The 17,438-nt window shown below is 41.2% G+C and overlaps 1 protein-coding gene across 1 annotated transcript in view; it reads right to left on the bottom strand.

Annotated features, from left to right (window-relative positions):
• TENM2 (teneurin transmembrane protein 2) overlaps positions 1 to 17,438 on the bottom strand; it is a 730,807-nt gene that overhangs the window by 120,199 nt on the left and 593,170 nt on the right. The window contains exon 12 of the mRNA XM_044454098.1: positions 12,928 to 13,122. Coding sequence (XP_044310033.1) covers positions 12,928 to 13,122 — 195 coding nt within the window. The remainder of the gene's footprint in view (positions 1 to 12,927; positions 13,123 to 17,438) is intronic.

The raw sequence follows: 17,438 nt of genomic DNA, 5'->3' as shown, positions 1-17,438 counted from the left end.
ACTGGGCAACTTTACTGGGAAAACCAACTACATGATGGTTGGGGTTGCTTTTTCTGTCCTGACTCTCTTCTCTACTTGGTTCTCTACCTTCTCCTCCTCCTCCTTACTACTTCAGAGTCCAGAGGCCTTGGCAAAGCCAGGATGTCTCCAACACCTGCTCTCAGGGGAAAAAAAAGATATTTTGTGGAAGAATTTTATAGCTGAAGATTACAGGATGATAGAATGAATATTCCTCACAGATACTATGTTTTTCAATTGCTCTCTCAATACATGGCACCTAGAGGTATATAGTATACCTTAGGATGACTTATTCCTGATGGAAATGAATAAGAAGAGTGCCATCTAATCCTGAAGACCACAGCCTTGAACAGCAGTGCTGGACTCTCTCGGCAAGGGTAGACATGCTGGCTTTACCACATTGCCAGCCCTTTCTCCCACCAGGCTTAGCCTCTCCACTAGCCCCCTGGTCATCCTGTCAGCCTTTTCCCCCTGGCTGATGCTGGGGCTGGGTGGGTTGAAGCTCTGCTGAGAGTAGCTTCAGGGCCCCAGTCCTGCAAAGAGGCCTGCCTGCAAGACTACCTTGGACTCGATGGGCAACTCCCTACACCTGGCCTGAGCTGCAGCAGGTCTATTTCTGCTGTCCCAAAGTGAGTGGTGATGACCCTGAAGGAGAGGATCCCAAAGGGACAGAGATAGTCTGCTACCAGTGATCTATGCTCTGAAAGTCTCTAAATTAGATTACTGCAATGCATTTTCAGTGGGGTTGCCCCTGGAGACTGTTCAGAAGCTACATATTGTGCAAAATGCAGCAGCCACTCTAATAACAGGGAGCAGGCAAATTGATCACATAACACCAGCTCTGGTCCACATGTACTGGCTGCCTATATCCTTCTGAGCCCACTTTTATAGGTGCTGGGTTTTTTAACCTATAAAGCCCTACACAGGGGACCATGCCAGAATGCCTCTCCTGACCATCTTCTATCTGCTTTTATATTTTGTATTGCAAATTTCCATGCTGTTTTAATATATTTTATACAATGTAGCTTTTATTCAGTTTTTAATGTGCTTTGTGAACCAGCCAGAGCTTCAGCTGTTGGGCAGTTCAGAAATTAAATAAAGAAATAATCCATATGACAACATGACTCCTGGATTGCCATTATAAAGAGCAGATGAATATCTCTCCAAACAACCCCAATAACAGCATAGGAAGCAGTTAGAAAGATTAAGATTTAACTCAACCTTAACATAGCATACAAAAACTGTTCATCTTCAATTCAAAGGTATATCAGTTTCAAGGTAGTCTAAATTGAGTGTTTCATAGTAAAATCATTACCAGTGCAATCCTATGTACATCTACTCAAAGGTAAACTACACTGAGCTTAATAGGACTTACTCTTATATAAAAGTATATAGCATTGCAGTTGAAGACTTGCCCATAATCTTTTAGATTACCTGAGGTGATATCCTGAGAAACTCAACTGAAATACAGAATGCTGACTTAGTACTACTTATTTACCCAATATTCCAGCTGTTTGGAAAAGAAAAAAATGAGGCCACAGTCCATAAAATGGCACAGGTGATCTCCTTTGAATTGAAGTCAACATAGTAATATCAGTTTAAATACAAGTTGTCTGCCTCATTAGGCTTATAGATCTCATCACAGGTTTTTGTGATTTTTTTTGTTTTGTTTTTGGTGAAATTAGAGTGACCATCCTTGTTGGTTACTATCAATCATCCCATTTTTCAAACTCATTTTATCATTTCTTTTAGCTAAACCTATTAGATAAATAAAGCAAACTGATCTATAATTTCTCACTTTCATTTCTTTCCTGCTTCCTTTCACCTGACTTCCAGGAACCCTCAAAGATAATTGCTAATGGCTTTGCAATTTCTTCAGCTAATCCCCTCAGCACCCAAAAGTATACTTCATCAGAGCATGTTGATTTAAATTTATTAAAATGTGATCTATTCATTTCCTTCCCTGACCTGTATTTCTTCCTTTCCTTGGTTATCTTCATCATCTTATACATTTATCTCTTCCAGTGAAAACTAAAGCAGAACAGACACTGGGAAATTGTGATTTTTAAATCACAATTGTTTCATTAGTTCACATTTTACACACAGATGATAAAACTAATGATTTGTTTTCTTTTAACTTGCATGTGAATTTCTCCACTAGTTTGCTTGGTGCCTTTGCTGGTATGATATTCCTTTACATGCTTTTTGAGGAACACCTGATTTTGCCATGATTGAAAGACTTACAGGGTAAATTCATCCAATTTACCAAGGACCAAGTGTCTGTAGTTTGGGTGTGCTCCTGGAGTCAGCATTAACTGGGGAAGTTCAAGTGGTGGCAATAGTCAAGACTACCAGATTTGGCTGGTATGGCAATTGTGATCCAGCACTTGTCCAAAGGGATCCTACTGCCACTGGACTTCAGCTGTAAAGTACTGATGAAGAAACCCTTTCCTTTGGTTGCAAATGTATAGGCTATGTAGCTGAAAGGTCTGAAGGACTGTGATAAAGGAAGGATAGGAAGGGGATGTGCTGCAATCATGAGTTTCAGGACATCTGCCTTAAACCAATTTTATCTGCTCTGAAGAAGGTGGAATTCGGTTGGGTTTGTATTGCTCATGTATGATTTAAAATGTATATAAGCTGTATCAGGCAAAGAGCTCTTTGGCTTTGCCACATTTGCTCTCCTATGCAGATAAACTTTTTTGAATAAACCCCAGCTGCCTTTTTACACAAACTGTTTCCTGGTGCAGGCTTATCTTTATCAGAACAAACAGAATTTCTGAGTATTGCCCACATGCTGCGATAAATTGTCACTGTATCTGCAACCTTCTGTCCACACGGATAAGTAGAGAACTAACCAAAGCTCTTTCCTCTCTTTCCGGCTCCCCCTCATCCTATTCTTTGTGCCAAGGTGGATTTCTTCCTTTCTTCTTCTACTGAATTGCACAATAGCACAATTCGGGAAGTCTGAAGTTCATTCCTGTGCTTTTACCCCCATGGAAGTGCGTGTCACCCCAATTTAGATAGACAATGTGTTCTCTGGGACTATGTGTGTATGTGTGGGAATACAATTTTAAAAGTACCAATTCTAATGTTCTATTTGTTAACCCTCCCAGAGTTTTGGGGTGTCATGGTAGATGGGGGAAAAATGTACTACACTTCTCTTAGAATGGAATAATCCTAATCCCAATAATGGCTAAGTATGTTTATACAGGAGTAAAAGTGCAGCAGTAAACTTTCGAATTTCCAAATTGTGCAATTCTGGAGAAAAAACACCCATATACACACACACACACCTGTAAAAATACAGAATTATTTCTTGTGTTCTTATGTGCTGTCAAGTTGTCTCTAAATTATGGAGACCCTATGAATGGAAGTGCTGGCTTTCCCTTAAGCCAGGGCTGTTGAGGTTTGGGCTTGGTAGGTTTTGTTTTATGGATTTTATTTGCTAGACTCAATGGATTGAAATAAACCTAGGTAGTGAAGGAGCAGTGAGCTGAGGATGCTTTATGCCAAATTTGGGGTACAAAGATTTTAAAAGATAGTTAACTTACGGAAGTTTCAAAGATTGGAGTAACTGTTAGAAGTATGACAGGCTTCATATCATCCCACCATAAACTTTCCTTGCTTTACACATCATTAGCCAGTTTCTCTATTTGTATTGTGTTTTCTGGGAAAGAAATGTCGGTATCAGGAGAAATGTCTAGCATGTGTCTGGCCTATGTTTGCAGGTTTTATTAAAACTATTTTGCTGGGACATTTTATCCTATGGGGACATATAAAGTGCCCCACTGAGCATGCTCAGAATATCATGTGCTGCCTATTGAGTGAACTTTGATTCAGCTGGCAGGAGGAGGTAATATGGGAGATACAGTAACTGGGACCCAGGGAAGATAGAAGAGAATGTAAGGGAGAAAAAACTTATATCTGATAAGGTGGGCAGCTGGGAAATAAGAAAGGAAAATGATAAGAAGTTTTCAGGAAAAACTAGAGCTGGGCATGTATTCGACATGTTTCTGTTTACTGAAAAGCCTTGATATTTCTTATTCACCCTAAATGCAGCTCCAGGTGAGAGCCCACCCTCACTTCCTCCTACCAACTGTTAATGCTGGGGTATCAGTGGGCAAGGAAGCAAGAGGACTTCCAGTATACTAATGGCCTGCTGAACTTTGCAACTAAGAATCTCGTGCATGAATTCATTTTTATTCTTTTCTTCTCAGTCTGAATCTTTTTGTGTTGTGTTTTTAGAATTTAAAGCTTTTCTTGGTAAGCTTTAACTTGATAAGCCACCTTGGAAGTCATTTTTAGCTAAAAGCGTAGGATGAAAGTTCTGTAAAATGAATTGTCAGGATCTGCAGCTGGGATACGCGTGGCCAGAAACAAGGAAAGATAAGAGCAACAAAGACACAAGGACCAGGGCACCAGGACTTCAGGCAAGACAGAGTCAAAAAGCAGGGTTTAATGGAAAGTCCAAGTCAGAGTCATGGTGCATGAGGGAAGAACAAAGGCATGGTCAGGAACAAGCCAAGGGTCAAGAACCAGGAGGACACACAGAGGGAAGGATAACAGGGTGGGAGACCCAGTACAGCAGGAACCAGATGCAGCAAAGGTAGGGCCAGATGCAGTGGCTGAACCACAGCTCACAGGATGCCTGTGTTACTAAGGCAAGGGAGCAAGGCAGGATACCCGGGCAAGGCGGGATATAGGTCAGGCAAGAGGCAGGCACAACAGCAAGGCAACATGGGAAGGCAGAAACAAGTCAGGCACAAGAGCAGACAGGCAAACCTGTGTTGCTGAGGCAACGTGGCAAGGCAGGAGATACAGCAGGCTCCAGGAACAGGCACTACAGAGGGAACACAGCCAGTCAAGGGCCAGGGGGCAGGCACTGCAGACCTATGCTGCTGAGCCCAGTTCTGGAGGGAAGAGCTTGCTCTTATGTAGTTCTTCCTTCAGGACTCTCAGCTAGCAGTCAGCAATAGGCTGAGCTCCAGCAGGGTCTGGGACCAATCCTGTAAATACAGTGGTGGTGCTTCTGCTTCTGGCCACCAGAGCAGCCCAGATCCTGGCAGAAATACCTATTTTGATCCTCTTGCTATTTATATCTACTCTGTTTCTTGAGAAAAGCTCAGAAGTACTCTTTAACAAAATCCATGTTAATAGGCCTTGAACATTCCCTCATGCCCTGTAAACATTGCCAGCTATTACATTCCCTGTAATACTTGGCAACAGCTGAACTCCAAGCATTGTAGAGGCGGAGGTTTCAGTATTATTACCAAGTGCAGGAGAGGCAGAAACACAAGAGATGCAACTCTATTTAGGTTCGGCACCTATGGATATTCTGCCTGTACTTCAGCTGCTTCAGCCAGAGGTTCAATGGGTTGAGTTTGCATCTCCAACTGTGGGGCGAAACTCCCTCTACTCAGTTCTTGAATATCACTCAGCTGTGAGGGCCAAACTAAATTTTCTAAGCTATCACACATGATTTTATGATGCATCATAGACTACATTACTCTGGTGTGAGCTAGTGCAGCACCATTTTGGACTGGGACTATGACACTCTGGGGTGGGGAGGTGACTGGTCAAACCTTTGCCCTTCCTTTTTTCACCTTGCAATTCCAGCCTCATCCCTGGGAAAGAAAAGAAAACAAGTCCCCATGCATGATTAGAAGGATGCTTATTTTGGCCTTGGGCGCAGAGGCAGCGGAAGTTTGGTGCAGATGCTACTGGCTGCCAGCTGGGGCAGTAGCTTCAATTGCACTACAGGTCTATTCCCATGAGTAGGCTGACCTGGGACGTGGCTCCACCACTGACAGCCGTCCACCTCCAAGGCTGTGATAAAGATGGAAGCAGCCACAGTGCATAATGCTACTGTATGATTGCACAAATAATGTATCTATGATTATGATATGTGACCCCTTAGCAGCTTTAATTTCCAGCATTTTGGAGCAGCTCTGCTTCTCCTTTTTCCCCTCTCTTTTGATTCCCTTCCCAACACTGATACTCTGGTGAAAATGCTGTCCTTCCTCCTCTTTTCAGGTATTCTGTGCTACCCCACTAAGCCCTCTGCTACTTCTTCCACCACTTGCATCCTCCCATAAGATTTCTAGTTTTTATCTATCACCATCCCCCTAGTTTAATGGGGAGTCCCTTTCTTTTTCTAAAGGTGCAGGCATCCTGGAGGTGGGAGGGGTCCCTTTCGATGCCTCTGTGGTCCATAAAGAGAGGTATGATGGCCTAAATTTGGAAAGCAGGCCAGAGGTTTCCATCTGCAGTTTAGGGCTTTAATGCTAATAATTAATGCTTTGAATTAAGCCTGGAAAGAGAAAGGAAACCAGTCTAATTGATACAGTAATGAAGAAACATCACTGGTCAAAACTCTTGAAGCAGTATGATGAACTAATTGAGTCTAAATATGTTCAATCCTTGTGTGAATTTGGCTAGGTGCATCATCTCAAGGAATGGGTACACTGACCTAAACTGAGCAAAACATATTACTCAAATGTGGGCATCTCTGTATGATGTCCTACTTGCACAGAAACTTCACCTGGGAGCAGCTACATATGCACTGGATTTCTTCATAGATAACCATCCTCCCAGCCCTGCCATGCATCCCAGCATCCCGTACAAATTAAATCTCCTGCAGGGAGCAAACAGGTTGGCAGGCTCAGACAAGCATTCCCGCCAGATACAAGCCATGCCAATATTTCTGATTCAGTTTCTGATTCAGAAGAGGAATACTTAGATGGGATTGAAGAGCAGGTCTTTGCTTAAGGTGCTGGGATAGAGCAGGGAGTGGAGATGTTGCTGATTAGCTCAAGGGCAGGCAAGGAAGCAGAGGCAGAGACTGGCCCTGAGGAAGTGGGAGGAGCTATTGAGAAAAGAAAATCTTAAATCAGCTGCTCCCCTCTGAGATAGCCCCCTCTGAGATGGCTAGGTGGCAGCAGTGGCAAGAAGCACAATTGGTTAAGAAGTGTGTGGGGAAAAGACACACTTGCTTTCACAGTGCCCCTCCCTGAGGGTTGGGTCACAAGCACGTATATAAGGAGAGCTCTGGAAAACAATTGCCAGGTTGGGTTCCACAAAACACTTTGTGCATGCTCAGAAACTTAACTGGATGATTTATATGTAAGAAACTAGAAGGCGAGTTTTGCTGTGAACATTCGAGGCTGGGGATTCTTGAAGGGGAAGAAACGCAGCTCACAACAGCTTGGTCTAGCCAAATGTGTATTAAAAAATGCTGTCTGCTTGCATTGTACAGGTGAATAATCAACCATCCAGAGGGTTTATTTTATTGATTGGCAACCTTTTCTCCTCTGAGGACCACTTGTAGTGTCAGCAGTGTAACTGGACTGGTTGCAGTGAGGGTGTGTTTGCTTATGCACGCGTGTGCATGCGCACATGCGCACACAGAGCCCTGTTGCACACGTATCTTGATGTAGACTGCAGGAAAGAGGATGTAGTGGGAAGAAGTTAAACCTTCCCAACCCAGCAAACCTGATCCATATAGCTGAGATACGAGCAAGGTTAAAGTCACCCTGGATGTGTTGACTAGGAATGTGGACTTGCACGAAGCTTTCTCCATCCTAGAACCCTGATCCACATTTCTGAGATGGGAGCAGTCCTAACTCAAAGCACTGGGAAGGAGAGAAGAGCTTTAAGCTTGGTCTTTCCCCAGCAATCCTGAAGAAAGAAGGCTTGTGCTCTCCCCATGTGCCTTCTGCCTCAGCACAGTTAGGAGCTCATTTATTTTAGGAAAGTACAAGGAATGTACAAGGACAACTGAACTCCAGATAGCCAACCAATCATTGTTTGGTGGGTTGCAGAGAACCAGCTCTCATTTGGAAAGGGGACATATTTCTTTGCATGTCTGCTTTCCCAGCTCACCCCTTGGATGGAGGAACTTGAAGAGGAGCAGTGGAAGCAGGAACTCATAGATGGCTGCTGAAGGCCATATTCATGATAAGCCCTGGTTTAGATACAGCCACGGTTGATATAAGCAGTTGAGCAGCAATGACTCCCCACAAAATGCTGTAAGAGTGGATTCTTACAATTTCTGAGATTCTGAACAACTATGGCTTTCAGTCAGTTGGTGCTAAGAAACTCCGGCAAGTTGGTCATGTAAATGCTGAATTTAGCTCAAATGAATGCACCATCTGCACTACTAAATTCACTGCACAGTATCGTCATGCCCAAGACTGCCCAGCTAGAGGCTGAAGATGGAAGGCAGCAGTGTTTGCCATAGGCTCATATGGGAGAAAAGGACCTGAATAATAACATATCACTGTTATAAGGGATCCTTTTATAAGGTCATTCAGTGTTATTTAGAATAGAGTTTTGCCTGGAACCCATCTTTCGTAGACAGTGTGCCTCAATAGTTCATGAAATGAAGCCTAGAATCCATAAGTCCTTAGATCTCAGATAATCAGAATTCATGCAGTGATGGAGTCTCCACAGATTCTCCCCAAGAAAGACTCTCCCCTGCCTTGGAAAGAAAAGATGACGATGACAATGAAGAGAAATGAAAAGAAAGGGAGGGAGGAAGGAGACCACAGAGCTTCCCTTCCCTTCCTTAAAACATGGGAGAGTATAATTTTTTCCCACAAGGACAAACAAGGTCAAGGCATTTTCTCAACACTGTATTCTGTAAGCCCCTCTAGGGGCAAGAATTACACTTACAAAGTTAAATGCCATTGAAAAACGACTTGACCAAAAAGTGACAAGAAAAAACACTGTTAACTTAACCTAATTTGTTGATTTCACTCACTTTCCACACCAAATTGCACTGAATGAAGCCTGACAAGTTAGCTCTTTCATTTTTGTGTGCAAATTTAATAGAGCAACAGTGTTTATGCAGCAAAATTTGTAGATCACAAATATCGATTTTGGTGCCATGGCCATTTCAGGTAAATTGTTTGAACAATATGACTATGATGAATATCTGAAATAAAAAGCTAACGGGAAAGAAAAAATGCTGACCTACAGTATCCAATTCCATTTCCTAGCTAGAAAGTAGCAAATGAATCAACCTGGACCATTCTTTTCTGAAGGACAAATCAATAGAGAAGATTTTTACCCTTTAATAAATATTCAGGTATATTTGTTTGTTTTGCTATCGTGTTAATGCCTTAAATAGAAAGGAATAAAATCTTTAAACAGTTGAAGAACTGCCTAACAATTCATGTCATACACTACTACATCCCACTGCGCCCATTTTTTGTAAAAAATAAAGTTTTTTGAAGAACCTGTGCCAATAAGTATGGAATTTTGTTTTAGCAAATGATGCATGCAAAAGGTTATTTTAACCTTCCTTGTCATGTTTCTTCACCTTCTGTGTTTGTAGTTAATACACCTTGCTTTCTAAAATCCATTTATCTTTCAAATTCCTTATCCTTCCATGCTTTTGATTAAATCATTTATGCACTCTTTCTGAACATACACATTTTTTAGAGGTCAGACTTTAGCGGTCACACAGAATCTCTAATAAGAATTGTATTTCATTAATGTCAAGTGTTTCTGGAATCTCTAAAGAACTGCACTGCCTACAAAGTTGTTCTGCCTGTAGCCTATAATATTTCTTTCCTGCACTCTGATAACACGGAGGTGAAACCTAGTTTGAGGGAAAGACAACAAAATAGACTTTCTAAAGGAGATCTAAAATGCAATCATAAAATGTGATTAATATACAGGCCTAGCTAAAGACAGGTATGTATATTGGTGTCAATACACCAGCAGACAATATTGGACTAACATTTGTTGGGGTTAGTTTTGAAAATCTATCCTTTCTTATTCAATTTCAAAGGGAGATGTGCTGATTTCATGAATATTCCTCAAATAAAGTCTTTTTCAGGCATTCAGTATGAATACACGAAGTGGCTCTCATGAACGGAATGGCTATCGTCATCCCCTGAACATTGACATGCTATTGCGGTCAGTCTGAAGAGGCCAACGTGTGCTCCGATGTACACCAACTGCGTTCCCTCCATGAGGAAAGGAACAAGGCTCCCATTACCTTAGAAGCATGTTATGTGTCCAAAAGTCCCCTTCAGACCAATGCTGATCCTGCATTAGTCCAGGATTGGCCACAATGCACACTGGCATTTAGGGAATGAGGCAGTCAGTTCTGCTAGTTCACAAGATCCTCTTCGTGCATGCTTGCTAGTTGCGAAGTTGCGTCCGACCCACCGCGACCCCATGGACAACACTCCTCCAGGCCTTCCTATCCTCCACCATCCCCCGGAGTCCACTTAAGCTCACACCGACTGCACTCATTAACAAACAGATCTTACATTGAATACAAGGCTACTATATACATGCCCAAAGCCAAAATTCCCATTTCATTACTATGGGAAATAATACTATAATACTAGGCGTTTGAAAGCACAGTTTGCAGTGATATAGGTGTTACCCATTTACCATTTCTGCTCCCTCTCTCTCAAACACAGAGAAAAATGCCTTTCATGAAAAGATAAGGCCACATTAATGACTATTGATCCCAGTGAGCTTCAGATCACATCACCTTTCTGTACATCACCATCAAAGAATATCATGTGAAAACCATTTAGATTCCATAGATGTGAATAAAAGAATCAGACAGTAGCATTGTCTAAGTGGGACATTCAAAAAATGCTGCAGTGCATTCCCATTCTCTAACAAGTTTGTTTATACCTGCAGATATGGAATAACACGAGCCCTACAGTGCTGATTTCAAAGGCACCAGGATTTTCAGGAGTGGAGAAGGATGCAAGGACAGGTGTTCATGTGTTATGCTGTGTGGGTGCCAGATGGCTGGTAGTCCACAGCAGAGTATTTGAAGGCTACCTACTTGTAGGTGGAAGAGGGCATATAGTTATGGACAAGCAAAATGCAAGCCTCATCACCACAGAGCATTCCCCAACCGTCAGGGACTTGACCAGAAGCACCTGCCATGTTAAAGGGGCATGTGCATGTGCATGCACATGCATGCTTGTATGTGTGTACATGTGCCATTTTGGGTCTTTTTCAGCCAACAAAATAGACATATTGAACAGGTCTGTCCTTGTATTATGTCCATATTGTAATTTTCCAATCGGCATTGTAAGGAGTGTGCATGTGCTTGTGACATCGAGAAACAGCATGAAAGACCCACATGGGGCAGCACTGCTGCCTACTGCTAAAGTTGCGGATCATGATGAGAAGGAAGTACTGTATCTGTGGGAAGGAGACCCCTCTCCATTTGTAGCTGAATCTTTCTTTATCAGTCTGACCAACATGCTAAACATAGAATATGCTGCATCAAGTCTCAGGCTTGTATAATCCTCTAATCCCACCTACCTCCTACTCCTGACATGGCTGCAGCTAGCTAGAAGGGGCTGGCCACCTATTCTGACCGTTGGCTCCAGCTGGCTCTGCTCATGAAATGCCTATCATCAGAAAGCATCATCTCCCATAATGTCCAGATGCAGCTAGTCTCCGTAGCTCTTAGCCTGCTGTCTTCTATTGATTCATCTACATCCTTTTGGTTGGCTATTGCTATGGAAATGGTATGCATAGTGCTTATGTGACAGTCCACAGCATGTTGGGCTGTGCAGTCAAGTTAACCTTGCTTTGTTACTTGGGAAGTAAAGCAGTGAGGACAGTGAATGATCAGAGCAGCAGTGAAGTGAAGCTCATGGGATTAGTTCACATACCGCAACAGTAAGCCTCACTTTGCTTACAAACTTAGGAAAAAGACACTAAAAAGGGAATGATGTTCACAAAGGACATTAAGAGGAAACAAAATGAAACAAATGTGTATTTGCCCATTTTACCTTCAATAGCTGTGAGAGCTATTTGAAATAGCATCTTATTATTCCCTGCAAGGAGGAATGACAACTATGTGCTTACTTCTCATTTACTTTGTATTAAACTTGAAGGAATGAACTGATACTAAATTTTGGATATGTATGCAGCAATTGACATGTCCCACTCCTGGGAAGTATGCTCAGCAAGAAGTGATGCCATTATGGTAAGATGTATTTCCAAAACGAGAATTTAATAAGCACTAATAGAGCAAAATTGAGCATTACAATGGCATATATGTTATATTTAAAGAGCCATATTGCCTGCTTTTCAATGTAGCACCTTTTCCTGAATACTAAAATGCACTGCTGTAAAAATATATAATAAAGGAGAATTCTCCAATTCATGGCATGCCACACTGAAAATTAACCATATACAAAAATCATTAAAATGCTTCATTGCTGGCTGTATTGGGTCACGTTCAATTTAGCTAGTTAAAATTTCCCTCAATCCCTTCCTTGCCCCTCCACCTCAGTCCTGCAGAAAACTGTAGCTACTTAAATGTTCAATACAAAGTGCTTTTAAGAATTCATTAAATTGCCATCCTTTCTATGTACCATCTACTTTCCTTTAATTCAACGTGATTGCATGTAACAAGAATAATTTACTCTACATGGGGCCACTAAGTGACATGGATACCTGTAGTCTTTCAAATCTGGCTCTTCTTTTTCTGAATTAATTATGACTGAAGTGTTTGCTTTTATGGGTTTCCAATTATGCTATTTTGTATACCATCCTTTTTATTTGTTTTGTTCTGCATTTTGCACTTAAAATGTTCAATAAATATAATCCATACTCAAAAAGAAAGAAAAGATGGATCTGGACTCTTCAACAAAAGAATTGCTCAGATTTACCTGTGGTACATTATTCTTCAATTGGCACAATTATTAGGACCATAAGTACAGAGCATAAAAGAAGTATAAATAAAAGTTCCACATGCCAATAACACAGGAGGTACTGAATTCCTGAGCTCCTTGTCCAGTACTAATATAGCTCTTCTATACCACACCATTATGGAGCATTTCCTTTTGTCCTCTTGCCCCCTTTACTCAATACAAGCCGCAAAAAAATTGTTTGTATTGTAGCATTTACCTTCCTCACAGTTTTCACCTTTGTAGCCAACAGAGCAGACACAGTTTCCTTCCATGCACGAACCGTGGCCTCCGCATGAAGGATCAATACACTGGCTGACGGGTACATCACACTCTGGCCCTTTCCAGCCACTGTAGCACAAACAGGCTCCTTTGGTGTATTGTCCGTTGCCACTGCACAGAACCGGGCACGCAGCTGGAAAATTGAATGGGAGAAAGAAAGATAACAGCATGGCATGTATATATGCCCACTTTCAAACTGTGTATCAGGGTAGTAAGACTCAACTGGTAAGTAACAGACTTCAAATGATGATTGAATGGGAAATGCAAGTCATGCTGTTCTGATTTCCCTTTCAGAAGCTGCAGATTTGTAGGGGTGCAAAAAAAAAAAAAAAAAAAAAAGGTAATAACATTTATCAAACCACTTTTACTTTGGTGAAAAGAGATCTCCCTGCTGGAGACAGAATACATTTGATTTCACCAATGTAACTGGAATAAATAAGCTCATTTTCACACTTTGCACAATTTAAAATCTAGAATCCATTGCATCAACAAATCTGTATCTTAAGGAACACGTGACTGTGAGGCTTGGAAATTATACTGTAGTCTCCATAGTCCTAGTGACAGATCATCTGCTATAGTACAAAGGATGAAAATTATTTGATATGTAAGTGACATTAGAATGAATGGATGGGTTGGATCCAAGCTAAAATAATACTAGTAAAGCTAAATGGTGAGCTGATTCTCTTGTTAATATAAAACTCATGGTTTTGTGCTACTTGGACAAGCCAGAACAAGTCTGATCAAAGCCTCAGAATTGTGTGTTCTCCCCTCCCTCCTCCTATGTGATTGAGAAGGACTTTGACAGAATGCAAAACCTGACAGAGTGTAAAACTTGGTTAACTCTAGTCAATTTCCAAACAAGCCAGCATCAAACCAGAGGTTCTTCAGCTGCCTTATTTAAGTAACCAGAGATTTAAACCACAATCTCTTCTTGTTATGTGAGGACAGCATAGCTTTCATGGAACTTGGATACATGGGAGAAAGAGGAGACAGAATGGTGTGCGTAGTCCTGTGCCTTGCTTGAGCTTGTTCAGTCTTGCTTACTTAATGCTAAACCAGCCTACCCCAGGCTGGTGCCATCTGTTGCTTTGGACTACAACTCCCAGTATTCCTGAATATTGGTCATGTGATGGGAGTTGAAGTCCAAGGTATCTTGCCTCCCTGAATGAACACATTTCCTTAAAGGAAAAAGTAAAACTTTATGCATCTGTCCCCAGCCCTGTCCCCAGCAAATGTTTTTGACTTCATCATCCATCAGCTCCAGCTAGGATGGATCAGACCAAACCACCTGCAGGGTCCCAGTTGAGAAGGGCTGCCTTGTATCATTCTAAGAATTAAGAGTTAATTCTACACATGAGCCTGTGCACATGACTAAACATTATGTGTAATATATGAATTGGAAGGTGTATTTATAACTCATTGCACATACTTGCAGAAATCTTAAGTGAATAATTATTAATATGCAAAGTAATATAATTTCAGCTACTTCAATATGCTTCTAAATATGTGTCTAGGCATGATGCAGGAAGTGGAAGCTTCAGTGCATTTTCCATATCCCCATTGATGCCTGTCCTCCCTCCTCAGTCAAGGAAGGTAAGCACAGATCACCCAGTGCATTGAATCCCATGAGCATCCATGAGGGAGACAGGAAAGCAGGGCTGTGTTATGCCCCATGGGGAGTCTTTCATGTACAGCCACTACACCCACAGGATCTGAACCCCACATGTTTCCAACTGATTTTTACACAATAGGAATTATTAAGCAGTAACTTAGTTTACTTCATATTTAATTTAAAATAAATGGGAAGATACTGTTGTTAAGAAATACATGCATACAGGCAATAATACAAAATAATAAAGTGTAGAAGCCTGAGAGAAGAAAATATTCACTGGCTCATGTTTTTACAAAAACCCACATCCACTGTTTTTGTTTATGATGCTTACCACAAAGAAATGAAGCACATTTTTCTCAGATAGCAGCAGTAAACTACATTATGCACTCTTATAAATAATAATTAATAATTACATGTTGTTACGCTGATGCCTCAATACGGTAACAAAAATGGTAGCATTACCAAGTTTGTGATAGCCATAGTGCTTCCTGCCAGAAACAATGCTTAAATTACTTAATATGCCTCCCTCTCCTCCTCTGTCAGGCCAGTGCAGTTGTTATTCATGGTACTGCTATGTGTTAAAGCCAATGGCCAAGAAGGCTGGGGATCATGAGCGTTCTAGTTCAACACATCTGGATGCTTGGTGGGCGATACACCTCAAAGGGGGCCAACTTGCCTTCCAGATACCTCCAGATACCTTGAGAGGTATAGGATCTTTTGCTGGGGGTTTAGCCTGTGCTGCAGAAAGCAGAAGCCCTGGCCTTATGCTACATAACATGGATACAAAGCACACTGATGTGAGAGTTTATTCAGAAAGAAATATAGAGCAAGTACAAACTCTTAACCTGTTGTCTAGGCAGCAAATATCCATTTGCATTTGCATCTTCTTTCCTTCACTTCCTTGAGATAGTGGTAGCCATCCCTTGTAGGGTCATTTTGTTTAACCTCTTTAAGGTCACTCTCTCCAGCTGATGATTGGCCTTTCCTCTACAAGAATTCTTCTACAAGAATTCATCATTCCTTCCTGCATCTCATTCGTACTTGCTAGCACAGGGCTTTAGGTTACTCCTCCTAAACAACTGAGCCTGTTCTTATTGTGTTTGGCATACAATCAATATTGGCATTATATAAACGCTACACCCCAGGTTGGGAAATGTGCTCTGTATGACACACAATGGCACTTGCTGCCATATTTGCAAAAGCTGTCCTATAAAACTCTTGCAGGAGCCCCAACGTGGGGCAGTAGCGCGTGACTCACCACTTGCTGTAGCAAAGAATGGGCAACTGTACTGGTATTGGGAAGGATTCTCAAGTGGGATCCTAGCAAGAATCCTATCAGCTGCTACCTCCATGAGAGATCTGCTTGAAGCTCAAAGGGCTTGGCTATTAGGCAGTGTGATGTAAATTCTTATTGATATCCTTATTTTAGAAATAAACAGCAACTCTGCCCATTTAAGCCAAGTTTGTTACACCACAAACCACTGGGAAGGATTGTGCAGACAGATGTGCAATCAATTTCTTACCGGTGCTCTTCAAGCTGACCCTTTGAGAATCCTTTCTCAAGAGGATAATTAATTCTGCATCTGTAATAACTCAAGCCAGAACATTCTTTTAGCAGAAATTAAATTGCTACTGTGTATGTTTCCCCAGTGATGGAGATGGATTATGCTTCACCATGGTCTAAGGTGAAATCCACAAACTTTTCCCATATCCAGTTTTTCACTAACCTGAAAATAAACTTTGGTTCCTTAAAAAATGCTTGCCAAATAAAATAAGCAACTTATCTGTTTTCCTTTCCAAATGATAAGTAAGTAAAGATGTCTGGTGTTCTCATCTGTCAGAACTATTGGCTTTTTTTTTTTGGCAAAAGCACATGAAGTATATGTTATCATCCAACCTTGAAATCCAACACCATCTTTAAAATATTCCTGGCAGAAGCATTTCAATTTTGCCTCTAATCTTCTTTTCCTTTCAACATATTCTCTACAATAGGGTTTTCTTCTCATTTTTTCTCTGTTTCAATCCTCAAAAGTTTAATAGCTCATCAGTAATGAATCTTTAGTTACTGAGCAACCAATATACATTTCAGATATTGTTTCCTAGTGTTAAGCAACAACAATAAGCAACACCAATCCCAGTGTTGCTTACTTTGTTCAAAATTCTCAGGCTACCTTAAAACTTGTACATCTCTTGTCATGCAAGTATAGCATAAAGTAAGTCACCTCCTTTATTTGCTTGCAGACAGTGAATTTTCAAAACCGAAAATACTTCTTTAGCTTCAAGCAGAGCTGCATCCATTACTGGAAGCATTCACTTTGGCAAGGCGTAGCTGAATGTAAAACTCAGAAGCAGAGAAGCTTCTTGGCTGGATGGTCATCCAGTAGCTTCAGGGACAATGAAGCACTATCTAGTTTCTTGAATCATGCTACTCTAGTTTTCACCCAGCTGAAGCTCAGGTTGTCTTATCAGTAAGGCATTGTTGTTGCTACAAAAGCTTCTTCCCCAAGAGAAATTTCTATTCTGTAATAGTGTGAACTTCATGCATTGCTCAGATGATCTGTTTAATTTCTAAAAGGTACTGTAGCCAATGCACACACAACATTAATGTAGGAAGTAGTTCCAAATAACCTGTATGAGTGCCACCACCATATTTTACTAATATATAATCAAATTTGTACTGAATTAGGGAGAGGCGATAGAAGACAAAGAATTATATCAGAATGTGGTACCTCGGGGGAAAAGCACATCAATACAGAATTGTACAATTTCTTCTCAGTTTGTTATGCTTCTTTGAAGAATTCTGAAATGTGGTAGAAAGCATACATTGCATAGCTTTT

This window comes from Varanus komodoensis, unplaced genomic scaffold, assembly GCF_004798865.1.
Source record: "Varanus komodoensis strain SLA01 unplaced genomic scaffold, ASM479886v1 scaffold7_1, whole genome shotgun sequence".
In the NCBI taxonomy this organism is placed as follows: domain Eukaryota; kingdom Metazoa; phylum Chordata; class Lepidosauria; order Squamata; family Varanidae; genus Varanus; species Varanus komodoensis.
Note: the sequence above shows the minus strand (reverse complement) of the source record. Positions and strands in the feature narration are given on the sequence as shown.